The 14,538-nt window shown below is 44.7% G+C and overlaps 1 protein-coding gene across 1 annotated transcript in view; it reads left to right on the top strand.

Moving 5' to 3' along the window:
* The window catches only part of cacna2d2a (calcium channel, voltage-dependent, alpha 2/delta subunit 2a), a 171,912-nt gene that overhangs the window by 137,641 nt on the left and 19,733 nt on the right, over positions 1-14,538 (top strand). Inside the window, exons 10-14 of the mRNA XM_042339608.1 lie at positions 3,557-3,712; positions 4,437-4,544; positions 10,766-10,844; positions 11,178-11,227; positions 14,355-14,444. Of these exons, the coding sequence (XP_042195542.1) occupies positions 3,557-3,712; positions 4,437-4,544; positions 10,766-10,844; positions 11,178-11,227; positions 14,355-14,444 (483 nt within the window). The remainder of the gene's footprint in view (positions 1-3,556; positions 3,713-4,436; positions 4,545-10,765; positions 10,845-11,177; positions 11,228-14,354; positions 14,445-14,538) is intronic.

Raw genomic sequence — 14,538 nt, 5'->3', positions numbered from 1 at the left:
TTCTGTGCTGTGTAGTTCTATTCTATGAATGTTTTTTAAGATAAAGGTTTTTTTTAAAAAGAATCGCAGACCCTGATTATCTCCAGTACCATACGATTTATACCTGGGGGAGTCTGTAATGGGTTAGGATGTGTATCTAGGCCTGATCCTTAATTCAGGGATAGATTTCTGAACAGAGCATAAATCTACAATTATGTAGCTGTCCCAGTGTTTATAATCTATACCACACAGAGACCGGTTTATTGCTGTGTTACTGAAACTGCAGTAAATTGGATATAAGCACCTTGTTAGCGGGTAGAGTTTAACAAGGAATGGATTTTAGTCAATCACCCCAGTGCTGAAAAGCAGCACAGTTTTAGTGATGCAAAGAACTGTAGAAATTGGTGAGATGCATCATATTTTATAATATTCCCCTTCCAGGCATCGCCAATCAATATGTAATTTGCCAGATGACGACCTGTTTTGCTCCCCCTTCTCATCAGAGACTCTGCCATCCACAGCGGATGGGACCTTGGGATTGTTTCTTGATCAGCATCATTAGAGCGGACGTTACACCTGAGTTGCCATTTAATGGAAGTTCAAGGTCAAAGTATCGGAGTGAAGATAATTTGACGCCATCTGCGAGGAGGGGGATGGATGCAGTTACCGGCCTCGTTCAGTGTCATTTCGCTGCAGACAATAGTAATGACGATAATCTGGTCACTCAGTCCACGGCTGTTTGCGGGGACGCTGCCGGGCGCACTTGGCTGCCGCGTTTCGCCCGCAAATCGTACAGTCAATTCACTTTGCAGTGTATTCTGTGAAGCGCTTTGAGACGTCGCGAAGACGTGATCAGGCAAGGATATCAAATCCGAGGATTATTATTATTAGAAACAGCGCCCAGTATCATCGTTTCAAACAGACAAAATATCTTTGACTCAATTAATAATGGAGAATACTCAAAAATAAAAAGGCCAAAGGATATCTCGATCCAATTTTAAGATCTTAATTAATCCTTAATTTAACGGGTGGTATGCATTTGCCTGAATTACTACATTTAGGTTATAAAATATTCAGAATTTATAATCAGGGTAACAATGCAAAGTGCCAAGATGTCCTGACAGTTGTAAGAATTCCTGCCTCAGGAACTCTTAAGGTGAGATAGTGCTTTCCACACATGTACACACACTCTAGCTCGGGAGTTATTTAATTCACTTTACAGTATATTCCGTGAAGTGCGTTGAGACCGTCTCGAAGGCTTGATAAGGCGTTATATCAAATGCAAGGATTATTGTTATTATTATTATCATCAGTAGTATATCTTTGCTGTGGGTTATGTGACATGATATGTGCCACGTGAATTGCTGTAAAGAGGGTAAAATGTTGAGTAGTGACAGACTCGAAATAAATCTAATGGGGCTTGCTTTAGTCCGCAATTTGCTTTTTTTCCCCGTTCATCAGTGTAAAGTGTTTACTGAGTTAATCTAATATTGGGAAAGGCAGAGTAAAGTAAACAGCAACGTTGCTAAAAGGGCCCTCACCACTCAAAGGCTTTTGTTATTCATGTGTAAGTGGCAGCGAAATTACAGACCATTTCGATACAGGGTTTTATCTCGGGAATAGATTGGTCCAATCTCTTGAAATTTCCAGACCCTCTTCAGGTAATTATGGCAAACATCTGAGAAACATGGCTAACATGGCTCCTAAAATGTTTTAACAAACTTAATTTTGGGAGGCCCTCGTTCAGGCAATTCGGTTTATTAACATTTTATAATAATAATCCTCCCAATTGATACAGCGCCTTATCACGTCTTCGAGACGTCTCAAAGTGCTTCATAGGATACACTGTAAAGTGGAATGACCGTGGGACTCCTATTCGGAAAGGTGGTTGGGGGGAGTGTAGTAGTAGTTCCTTTGGGAAGTGAGTAGTACCTTCCTGGTGGGAGTTATATGATTAACATTCTTTTCCATTCTCTTCCCCGTGGGTTTCCACTCGGAAGAAACGCAGTTGTTGAATCGATGATTACCGAGTGCTGAAGGGGTCTGTGATTTGCTGCATAAGCAGAGTATGTCTTGCAGTTTGATAAGGTCACAGCTGAAGGCTATTCTTATTAACAATTCCAGTAATGCCTAATGTTGATATTCATATCAACAATTGCAGTTATGTGTAATGCAATGTTCATATTAATGATCATAGTTATGTATAATACGATATTCTGTGTGTCAGGGCCATGCAAACGCTCTGTGATTAAACCTTGACGGCGTAGTTTTCTTTGAAGCCTCCGCTTGAACTTGAGGAGTTATTCGTGGAACTGACGCACAAAATGAGTCCCCGTTCTTGGGTCAGACACTGAGTTATTTTGAGAAACGCCGTCTCTTTTCAATAAGTCAGGGAGAAGGTGTCTGCGAGTTTTACGCAAAAATAATTCTCTTTGAGGGCAATTTCTTGCTGTTAAGTAAATTCCATTTACAGAACAAATTTAATGATTCACTCGTCCGTGAGAGAGAGAGAGAGAGAGAGAGAGAGAGAGGATACCTCCACATGGCCCTGAATCAGAATTCTATTCACATTTTTTTTTGATATATTGAAATCAAACGCGGATAAATTGCAGATTGCGGAATTATCTCTCCTGATCTGATTTAGATGGATTGCTCCATCTGTACGTGATCACAGTGTTGAGATCCATGCTTAGTTTGCTCAGTTAAAGGGATAGAGCGAGGAGGGAGATTGGAAAGTATAAGGATCCGATTTCTGTTTTATTATGACAGATAGTCTCATAATTCACCGGGGTCATCTGAGAGAGTGTTGGGGGAAAATTTATAGAGATTAAACGCTTGATTTACGAACACACCAATCAAATTTCCATCATCTTACTACTCAATGTATGGTACAGTTCCCTATAAACTTCTTCCCAGATGGAAGCCATTCATTTAGATTTTATTGCAATAACCTGAATGAGATCTTCATTTTAAAGAGACAGATCATTATTACTTTTACCCTCTCAGTATGTATTAAATATATATATATATATATATGAGCAACATGTTTGCCTGGAAGAGAAGAGATGGATGACGGTAGCCACCAGCTTTCTGATTTTCCCCTCACCCCAAAACCTGAATGTGTAGTTTGAGAATGCAAATGCGGGAACTTAGATGATTTTTTAATTTCCTGAGGCTGGAAGCCGATCCACAGAGTAAAGCTTTGTTGAAATCTTGTGGAAACTAGCCAGACGTTGATTTGAACTTTGCAGCTTGTGTCCTCCTTCAAGAGGCCCATCTCAAGACCCTGCTCTTCGACCGCGCCTTCGGTCACCCCCTTACCCCCACCCTCTCTGCCCTCCACCCCCACCTGATCCCAACCCCCCCCCCAACCCCCAGCTCGGATCCAAATCCCTGACTGTCCAGCGCCTTGAAAGGCGCCGTGTAAATGTCACTTGTTTGCGTCTGGTCAATAAATGACCAGCGTGGAATTGGATTTGCGCGAGACCTTGAGTGATCTGCGGTTTTTGCTGTTGTGAATGCTGGTGCTCGCTTGGCCTGGGAGTAATGCCGCCTTTCTGTCTGCTGTCTCCTCCAGTTTAATAATGAAGTCAGTCCCGTGTCTTGCTTCAAGAACCTGGTTCAAGCCAACGTACGTAACAAGAAAGTTCTGAAGGATGCCGTATTCGAGATGATCGCCAAAGGAACAACAGATTACACATCAGGATTCGAATATGCCTTCCAACAGCTGAATGTAAGTGCAACTACCAATCGTGGACAATTGCATTATTGATCGGATCGGATCGGAGGGTGGATGATTGCCTGGAATCTTCTGAACTTTGTCCCTCCTCCTCCTCTGTGCCTTCTCTTGCCTCTTGTTATGCATGTTAGTCTTCTAACATGATGAGGTTGGACTCAACGCAAACTAGAATTAGTATTTACCACGGGAATGCTGCTTTGGCCTGGGCACCACAAGTACTCTCTCACCATCTGGGTCTCTCCAAAGCATCTGCATCCAGATTATTACAGTCAATCTTTCGTTTCAACCACATTCCTTAACAGAGCTCCTTTGTCACTAACACGGCGGGGTTTGAACAAAAATAGCCATTAAAAATGCACATTGAGATAAACAGAATTGATGCTCAAATTAGTGCAACTATTTGCAACTGACCTTAAGTTACCAACAAACAAACAAGCAAAATTAAGCCCAATGGCAGATCAGGAGAGCACAATGTGTGCAATACACATTCAATGAATCAATCCATTATCCTTTGTAGGGTCATCTCCTGAATCAGCACAAGAGTTCCAAATCCACTGTTGAACTGTATATTTTGTGGGCGAAACGCGGCAGCCAATTGCGCACAGCAGCGTCCCCACCGACAGTCGTGGATTGAGGGACCAAATTATTATTTTTTTGGATGGCTGTGGTTGATAAATGGACGCTGATTATGGTGTGCGCGTGCGTGTGTCCCTTCCAGGCCACTGTCCCCCGTGCAAACTGCAATAAGATGATAATGATGTTCACCGACGGTGGAGAGGATCGAGCTCAGGAAATCTTTGAGACGCACAATTGGCCTCACAAGACGGTGAGTAAAGCGTGAAAAATCGATGCACAACTCTTTTGTTCATAGGGATCAACTCGGAAATGTCAGCCGCAGACCATCTGGAGCTGTAACCAATAACAGTAATCCTTGCATTTGATATAGCGTTTCAAAGCGCTTCACAGAATATACTGTAAAGTGAACTGACTGTATGTTTTGTGGGCGAAACGCGGTAGCGAATTGCGCACAGCAGCGTCCCCACAAACAGCCGTGGGTTGAGTGACCAAATTATTATTTAGGATTCAGAACAACAAGCCCCCATCTCATTTTTTTTAAAGGAATTATTACGCCCGGAAAAGTGATCCACCAATCGACTAACTTACTGCTGGTAAACAGAGGTGTGTGTGTGTGGAGTAAGGAAACTCGCCCAATGTTTCCCCCTGTCCTGCCCCGGAATCGAACCCGGGTCCTCTCGCTTGCGAGGCGAGTGCTCTAACCGCTGAGCTGCAGGACTGCACACATTTTAACTTTTCAGACCCTGTCACATCTGGCGTTTGAAGTCCTCGGAGTGTGTTTCAGACGCTCCTTTATGAGCTTCATGGCTTTGTGTAATTTCTCCCTTCCACGGACGGAAATGTTCATCTTGTGCTGAAAAAAGCAGATTTGAATTCAATTAATTTCTTTTCCCAAAATTAAACAGAGAAACGTGATCAGCTTCGCAGTTTACTCTTATTTCCTTTTACTTGTTTACTGTGGCCAGCGTAAATATATATATGATGTCCCACTTATTACTGTGATCCCCCATTAACACCAGTCACAACAGGTAATTAATTTGCTTCTTTCTCATTAACTAAATCAGTAGATTCGAATAATTCAATCGTTTTCTGTTTGGTCGTCTTAATTTAGCACTGCTGGTAAGTGAAGATAAGCTGTGTGTCGAATTTTGCTGCCTGGATGACAAGTTAAAGCACTCACTGCTGCACAACTATCTGAAGTTGTTTCGTGTCTGTGAGCCAGGACATTTCTGCTGGTCTCTCAGTCACTGCTTTGTTGTATGTAAACTTTTAACGGCTTTGTTACTGGCAATATGCTGTCGTGTTTACGGCAGTGCTGTGCGAAGAGAGCAGAATCATTCGCAAAGGTAAACAGAGATCTTTACCGAGTGGCTTAGTTATGGCAGGCTGAGTTCATCATGACGAAAGGTGGGTTTAGCACGAGTTTGGACGTGGAAATAGCAGCTGGGAATATATTCTAAATGGGAGATCGTGGGGAGAGGAGGGAACGACGTACAAAGGGGAGAATTAAGTGCCTGGGGTCGTCCTCCTGACGTGGAAGGGACTATATCGAATGTAAATGTGAGCTGTATTGCAAGAGCATCGGCGGCCTGAGTTAGTTCGCGCTTGCAGAAAGCAATCAGAAATGCTAACGGGGGTATTTGTCGTCGTAATAAGTTGCCGCGATTTGTGCTTGTCAATATAGAATCAAAAGAAATTGCAATATAGAAGGAGGCTCAGCAGCCCATTGAGCACTGACACAAACAGTTTATCCTTCTTTTCCCGACCAAGCCTTCCACATTCTTGTTCTTCCTATATTTAGCCAGTTCCCTCTTAAATGTTGTTATATTTAAGAGTGGAGTCCTGTAGCTTCAGTGGCTAAAGCACATTTATCCTTCCCCTCCATGTGTTATGGATACCAAAGGTAAGATATGGATAGTAATAATAATCCTTGCATTTGATACAGCGCCTCATCAAACCTTCGAGACGTCTCAAAGCGCTTCACAGGATATACTGTAAAGTGTAGTGACTGTGTATTTTGTGGGCGAAACGCGGCAGCCAATTGTGCACAGCAGCGTCCCCCACAAACAGCCGCGAACTATGAAAAATCGACTGCTAAATAAGGAAAAGAAACAGAGGATTGGCTTTAGGGAAACTCTGGTCAGAATGGGAGGGGAGGTGAGTGGGATGCCACAGGGATTCATGCTATCCACCCTCCCTGTTCCTGGTGTACAGAAAATGACCTGGATTTGAAGATTCAGGGCAAATAAATAAATTTGCAGATAATAATAATAATCCTTGCATTTGATATAGCGCTTTTCACGTCTTCGAGACGTCCCAAAGCGCTTCATAGAACACACTGTAAAGTGAATTGACTGTATATTTGTGGGCGAACGCGGCGGCCAATTGCGCACAGCAATGTCCCACAAACAGTCGTAGATTGAAAATGACCAATTTATTATTGTTGTTGGTTTTGGAGGGTTATTATTAGGCTCTGTGTGGAGTAAGGAAATTTGCCCAAGGTTTGGCCCTGACCTGCCGGGGATTGAACTCGGGTCTCTCACTTGCAAAGCGAGTGCTCTAACCACTGAGCTACAGGACACACCCAGCGACAGGGAACTGTCTAGAATCAGAGCAGTCAGCCAAGATCATACAGAAAGAGCTCAGCGGGGAAGGTACCTGGGCTGATCACTGACAAATGAAGTTAAGTGCAGATGAATGCACAGTTCTGTCCCCTGCCCCTCGCCACATTACTCACTCACCGGCTTCCCAGTGGGTGGTTTCTGGTTGGCACAAATGCTTCCTGTTCTCAGCTCCACACTGACTGGTGAAGTGGGGAATTCTTTGCAAAGCAATCTGTACTGACAAGCAGTTCGCTATGGCTCTCTCTCAACCCCTCGGCGAGTGACTCAATAAGAGCAGAGGAGACAAGCACATACCAAATGGTTATCACACTAAGGAAACTAAGGGCCCAACGTTTCGACCTGTCCGGGAATCGAACCCGGGTCCTCTCGCTTGCGAGGCGAGTGCTCTTAACCACTAAGTTACAGGACTCCAATGGGCTGAATGGCCACCTTCTGGAGAGATTGTCGTGTCTCAACCAGGCCATCAAGAGATAAACCAGTGGAGGTGGCAAACCACTGTATATCTGATAACTGGGTGCTGCTTTTCCTCTGTGACTCGGAGGTCAGTATATAACAATAATAATCCTTGCATTTGATACGGCGCCTCATCACGTCTTCGAGACGCCTCAAAGCGTTTCACGGAATACGCTGTAAAGTGAATTGACTGTACATTCTGTGGGCGAAACGCGGCAGCCGATTGCGCACAGCGGCGTCCCCACAAACAGCCGCGGGTTGAGCGACCATATTATTTATTTATTTATTTCGGAGGGATCGTTACCCCCGGAAAAACATTTATTTGCAACGCCTGCACGGAGACCGTCCACCAGTGGCGAATTAGCCTGTGTAATTAGGGTGAGTGTGCGCGCTGGCGATATTGCAGCGCGTGCAAATGAGTGGCTGAGTTGGCTGCTGAAACCGGCACTCCTCCCTCAGTCCGTTAGTAAATTTTTACACCTGCGAAATACCCCAGAGAGCCGCAGAGTTCATCGGCAGTTCAATTGGGATATTTGGCTTCATTTCTTTGAAGTAAGATTTGCAGCATGTGTTCAGCATTATGACCTGATGCCTAATTAGGCAGTTAATCATAGCAGTAGGAACTGCACCACCGTGACAGGTTAGCTGCTAATCATCATCATGCCAACAGGAGCAAAGAAATACGCACGGAACAAAACCAGGGACCTAATACAGAACAAAGTGGAGAGGTGGAGACAGAGCGAGAGAGAGAGAGAGAGAGAGAGAGAAGTTAAGGGATTCATTCACACTAAACTGTCTCAATTGGAATACACTTCAAGCCGCATTACTTTGATGGCCCAATGTGTAAATGGACCAGCTGTTCTGGTGCTGGGCCACACAGACACACAGACTAGGACCCGCTCCGTTATAGCGCCCGCACGCTTCGTTTGTAAAACGAGAATAAATCTCTGGGATTGCCGAAATCGAGAGAGAGGGCTCCGACACGGCTGCGGAGAAACTGTCGGAGTTCTCGGCTGTTGGATAAAAGGTAATTGGCTTCCAATACCACGGGCTGTGAGTGCCCTCTGCTGGTCTGCAGCACAACAATAAGAATACATTCCACACAGCGCCTCATCACGCCTTCGAGACGTCTCAAAGCGCTTCACAGGGTTACACTGTAAAGGGAATTGACTCTATGTTTTGTGGGCGAACCGCGGCAGCCGATTGCGCGCAGCGGCGGTCCCCGCAAACAGCCGCGGATTGAGGGACCAAATTATTATTTATTTATATAGACCTTTACAGCACAGAAAGAAATCCGGCCATCAAGCCCACCGAGTCTTCGAGGACAATAGCAACAACTTGTATTTGTATAAGCGATCTTCACGCAGGGTGGTGTCCTGGAGTGCTTGACGGTGGCGTAGAGGGAGGGAGGGAGGGAGCGTAAGCACGATCAAAAAGGAAGATCTTTAGGTGGTATCTGAAAGTGGGGTGTGATGGAGTGGGGGTGGGAGTGGGAGGGGCGAGGCAGTGGGATTGAGGGAGAGAGTTCCAGTTTATGATGGCTCTTTGAAAGAGCGATGCGTTGGTCTTTATTATCTTGCCTTTTTCCCACAATCCCGGCAAATGACTCCTTTTTTATTCAGTTTCCTCTTGAAAACCAGCATCAATTCTGCCCTTGGCAGAATCTTATCACAACACTGAAACATATCAAAGCGCTTCACGGGATTTACTCTTAGAGCAGAGGTCTCCAACCGGTCGATGATCAAAGAGACAAGAGGAAGGAGCAATAAAACTGCTTGGATTTTGAGTCCAATTGAAAACAAAGCCAGATGCGCAAAGTATTTAATGCATCTCGAAATAAATACATAAACTCTAAAGTTTAAACTGCGTTAAAAATCCCTCTTCCCTTTTGTTTTTTATTGAACGTGTACGAGGCGCCACCTAGGGATTGACCGGATGACCTTGTCTGGAGTGTAGTGACTGTGTATTTTGGAGGTGAACATGGAACATGGGTGTCTGACCCGTGCGGAAACCCATCACCGTTGCTTAAGCTGAGATCCAAATCAAGTTGAGAATTCCAGGTATCCCACTTCCCACGTGGAAATCCCAGAGATTGAATCTACAATCTAACTGAGAGACTCTTTTAAATCGAGTTATTTTTCAAGTCCACTGGTCTATCGAGACCAGTGTGGCTCATACAACAACAACAACAACAAGATTCCATTTATAGAGCGCCTTCCGTCAGGACGTCCCAGGCTGCACGTTGGTCATGACCGAGCAATGGTCGGTAAGGGAAATGGCATGAAGGGAAGGGAGGGAGCGAGGAGGAGGAAGAGAGTCGAGAGGGGAGCTGAAGGCACGGTCAAAGAGAAAGGTTTTGAGACCGGCCTTGAAGGAGGAAAGGGAGGAAGCGGCGAAGGCACTGGGGGATGGAGTTCCAGAGCCTCGGGGCTGAGAGGCTGAAGGCCCGACCACCGATAGTAGGGCGGTTGGGGCGGGGGACGTGGAGCAGACCGGAGCCAGAGGAACGGAGGGTACGGGCAGGTAGGTAGGGGGATAGTAGGTTGGAGAGGTAGGAGGGAGCAAGGCCGTGAATGGCCTTGTAGGTGAGGATGAGGATCTTGAAATCAATCCTCTGGGGGATGGGGAGCCAGTGGAGGCGAGCGAGGGTGGGAGTGATGTGGGCGCGGTGTCTGGTGCGGGACAGTACACGAGCTGCAGAGTTCTGAATGACCTGCAGTGTGGAGGGAGGTGCCGGGAAGGCCGGCGAGGAGAGAGTTCCCATAGTCCAGCCTTGAGGTGACAAAGGCGTGAACCAGGGTTTCAGCGGCGTGAGGGGTGAGGTAGTGCCGTAATCTGGCGATATTCCGGAGGTGATGGAAGGCGGTGCCAGTTGTGGTGCGGATGTGAGGGAGAAAGGACAGCCCAGGGTCGAACAAAACGCCGAGGTTCCTGACTGGCTTTGAGAGGTGGAGAGTGCAGCCTTGGATGCTGATGGTGTCGGTGCCTGAGGTGCGGAGGCGCTGACGTGAGCCAATCAGGAAGGCCTCAGTTTTGCGCACGTTGAGCTGAAGAAAGTTGTCTCTCGTCCAGGACTTGATGTCGGACAGGCAGGCTGTCAGGACATCGGTGGTCGTGGAGTTGAGAGTAGAGGAGGAAAGGTAGAGTTGGGTGTCATCCGCATACATGTGGAAGTTAACCCCATGTTTGCGGATGATGTCACCAAGGGGGAGCATATAGAGGGTGAAGAGGAGGGGACCAAGGACAGAGCCCTGAGGGACACCACATGAGACAGTACGGGGGTAATCCATCAGAAACCAGAATACCTACCAGCCTTTGACGCAGCAAAGAAGACAACTGAATCTTGTCACATTTACCTTTACTGTGTCCCTCTCTGTCTGTCTCTCTTCTATAGGTGCGAGTATTTACTTTCTCAGTTGGGCAACACAACTACGACGTCACACCTTTGCAATGGATGGCGTGTGCCAACAAAGGTTTGTAATATTAATGATGATGATAATAATAATAATCCTTGCATTTGATACAGCGCCTCATCACATCGTCAAGACGTCTCAAAGCGCTTCGCAGGATATGGTGTAAAGCAGCCAATTGCGCACAGCAGCGTCCCCACAAACAGCCGCGGATTGAGGGACCAGATTTTTTGGGAGGAATCATTGGACTTGTTGAAGTCGAGGACCATTGAAGCCAGGGTGTGGTGCCATCTGGAAGCAACGGTTTAGCTTTTACTACTAATCTGCTGTCGCGACATTGGTCATCCCAGTGGTTTTCAACCTGATCTTAAATTCCCATTTCTTTGCATTCCGCAGGATATTATTTTGAAATTCCTTCCATCGGAGCCATCCGAATCAACACCCAGGTGAGTGGCTCGATACAACGCCTCGGTTTCTGCCCGAGTGAAGTTATCCAGGCGAACCGGACTGGCAAAAAAGAACTCGATTCCAAAGGAACGTCCAGTTTAGTCAGACACCTGTTAAAATGCTTCATTATCACAAGTCATCCGCGTGGGATTTGCTGTCCCTCTTTTGTGTTTCGCTCTATGTAGCTACAGGGGATTTGCCAGTATGCTGAAGTAATTCGTGTTAATTGGGGCAGATATCCAGGCTGCATCCAGTTAATGTAATCTGACAGTCTTATACAAGCTAACCTTACTTTATCTAATAGCTCCCCAGATTCCCCCAGTCCGTTGTATTTAGAACTACCACATCACCTACTCATTATCCAGGAGATGGTGAAACAACATCTTGAATCCCTTGTCCATCTGCCTTCCAGTAAACACTTAAATCTCAAACCTTGTTTATGTGTGTTGGCTTGCTCAAGCTCGTGGCAGGCAGATTGGGAGCGTGACAACCGCTCATTAAACACCATATTCTTACGTTTTGTTCCCAAAAAAAAGAGCTGCTTTATGGATGGAAAAGAAAGAACTTGCTTTTTATAGAGCCTCGTCACATTGAAACGCCGTACGTAGTAATTGTGAGTCGAGCCTTGCGTCGGATCTAGCAGCCGTTTGCTCTGTTAAGGTTCTGCAAAGAACCGTGATAATAATAATAATAATAATTATTAATAATGAAAAATAATAATAATTGATGTGAATGACAGATGAATCTGAAGGGTTGTTGTCCAGGAGAGAACCTGAAACTACACCTGAACAGGCAGGTGTGACTCTGGTTTAATGTTTAGCGATCAGGAAGACAGAAAGGGGAGGCTTGATTTATACAGAGAGGCACCATTAGAACCTTTTAACACAAAGAGAGGACCACATTCAACCACTACTAATAATAATTCTTGCATTTGACTCAGCGTCTTATCACGCCTTCGAGACGTCTCAAAGCGCCTCACAGGACATACTGTAAAGTGTAGTGACTGTAGATTTTGTGGGCGAAACGCGGCAGCCAATTACACCCTATACACCTAGATATACACCTAGAAGCCAGAGGAGAAGAGATCACACTAGGGACTCCGCTAAAAAAGAATAACGTCATCAGTAATGGAGATTTTGATAATAATCCCTTTAAAAAAAAACAATAATTAATGTGGTCACTCAATTCACGGCTGTTTGTGGGGACGCTGCTGTGCACAAATGGCTGCTGTGTTTCGCCCACAAAATATACAATCAATTCACTTTGCTGTGGATTTTGTGAAGCGCTTGGGGACGTCTCGAAGACCTGATAAGCCGCTATATCAAATGCAAGGATTATTATTATTATTTGATCGAAGAATATGTGCCTTTAGACCAGGGAAGTGGCACCAGTATCTAAGGTGCAGATTCAATATAAAGTGCTCCAATAAACAAGGCAGCCCTGTCACTCGCTGTAAATTGTGCCAGACATACTAATGTGAACGTTACTGTAAAAATTTGAATAAATGTATTATTTAAAACGCAACGCTCTGAAGGAGGATGGACAAGTCAGTCGTGGTTTGTTAAACCGTGTGTGTCATGTATAATTGTAGTCGTTTATAAGTCGTTGATGACTGACACTTGATGGTGCATTCAGCTGCTGAGCAAATCATTTTCCACGTGCAGCAAAACGTTGGATCTCAAAGAACTCTAAAAGTTGAAATGGGAACGTAACACGATATAATTCAGTTGATTTTGTCGGAAAAAACTTTTCACTAGAGTTTTCAGTTGACTGGATACTGATATAATGACAGTAAAGTAATCCTCTGTATACATTTTTTTTAGAAATTACGAAAATGACTTGGTCACTCACTCAAACCACACCTGTTTGTGGGGACGCTGCTGTGCACAATCGGCTGCTGTGTTTCGCCCACAAAACATACAGTCAATTCACTTTACAGTATATCCTGTGAAGCGCTTTGAGACGTCTCAAAAGACGTGATGAGGTGCTTTATCAAATGCCAGGATTATTATTATTATAACTAATAGATTATGCACTAACAAATCCTGCAGTAATGTTATGTAATGCAATCAATATAATTTATGTGAGCAAAATAAAATAATGCAAATGCAATTCAGTGTAATTGCAGTGTAACTGGTGCAATGCCACAGCAATATATTCAATATAACTAATGTAGTAAAACTACTCTAGCTGATGAATATTTGTTCCGTATCCTGCGGTCAAAACCAGAATAACCTAATTTTCCTAGGGAAATGCAGAATCTCACAGAACAGCGGGCTTAATTCTGTTATTAAAATGCATTGGATTTTCAAACGGAATCTTTTAATTCGCAACCTGCAGTGTAAACCCTTGGTGGTTTTCACCGTGTCCTAGTTTGACATGACAGCCCCAAACCAAGGGAGTAGTAGTGAGGGTTCCCCAGAAGATGGAGCTTGAGAACCAAAAGTAAACCTCTTCAGAACTTGGAGTAACTCCTTTCCTTTGACTTTTGACTTGTGGAGCCCCGTAGTGGAGTAGTTAGAGCACTCGCCTCGCACGCAAGAGGATCCGGGTTCAATTCCTGGGCGGGAAGAAACATTGGGCGAGTTTCCTTAAGCCACACATGTGCCTCTGTTTACCTGGTGGTAAGTCGGAACCCCGCTTGTTAGTCAATCTGCGGATCGCTTTTCCTGGTGTAATAATCCCTTCAAAAATAAATAAATAATATGGTCACTCAATCCACGGCTGTTTGTGGGACGCTGCTGTGCGCAATTGGCTGCCGCGTTCGCCCACAAATATACAGTCAATTCACTTTACAGTGTGTTCTGTGAAGCGCTTCGGGACGTCCTCCCGACGTGAAAAGCGCTATATCAAATGCAAGGATTATTATTATTATTATTATTATATTCTGTGAAGCGCTTTTGAGACGTCTCACACGCAGTCGTGAGTTGAGTAACCAAATTCATTTATCTTTATGTTCCCCCTCTGCGTGAATGATTACTCCATCACATTTCGAACCATGTTGGAGAAAGATTTATTGTGAATTGAGGGTAGCTAATAAGTAAATGCATCATTTGAGAAATTATGGTTCATTGTTGGTTTGGCGAATGATCACTTGAGTGCATCCTGTATATGTTCACGTTTCAGGAATATCTGGACGTGTTGGGACGCCCCATGGTGCTGGCAGGAAATGAAGCCAAAAATGTGCAGTGGACAAATGTCTATCAGGATGCTCTGGTAAGGTGTCCAAATAGAATGCTTTGTTTCTCACAAAAAAAAAGGAAGCTTTCATATAATATTTTTTTTATTTGCGAATGGTTATTTCCACAAG

Source organism: Callorhinchus milii, unplaced genomic scaffold (assembly GCF_018977255.1).
Source record: "Callorhinchus milii isolate IMCB2004 unplaced genomic scaffold, IMCB_Cmil_1.0 Scaffold12, whole genome shotgun sequence".
Lineage (NCBI taxonomy): Eukaryota > Metazoa > Chordata > Chondrichthyes > Chimaeriformes > Callorhinchidae > Callorhinchus > Callorhinchus milii.
The sequence above is the reverse complement of the archived record's forward strand: the minus strand, read 5'-3'. Positions and strand labels throughout refer to the sequence as shown.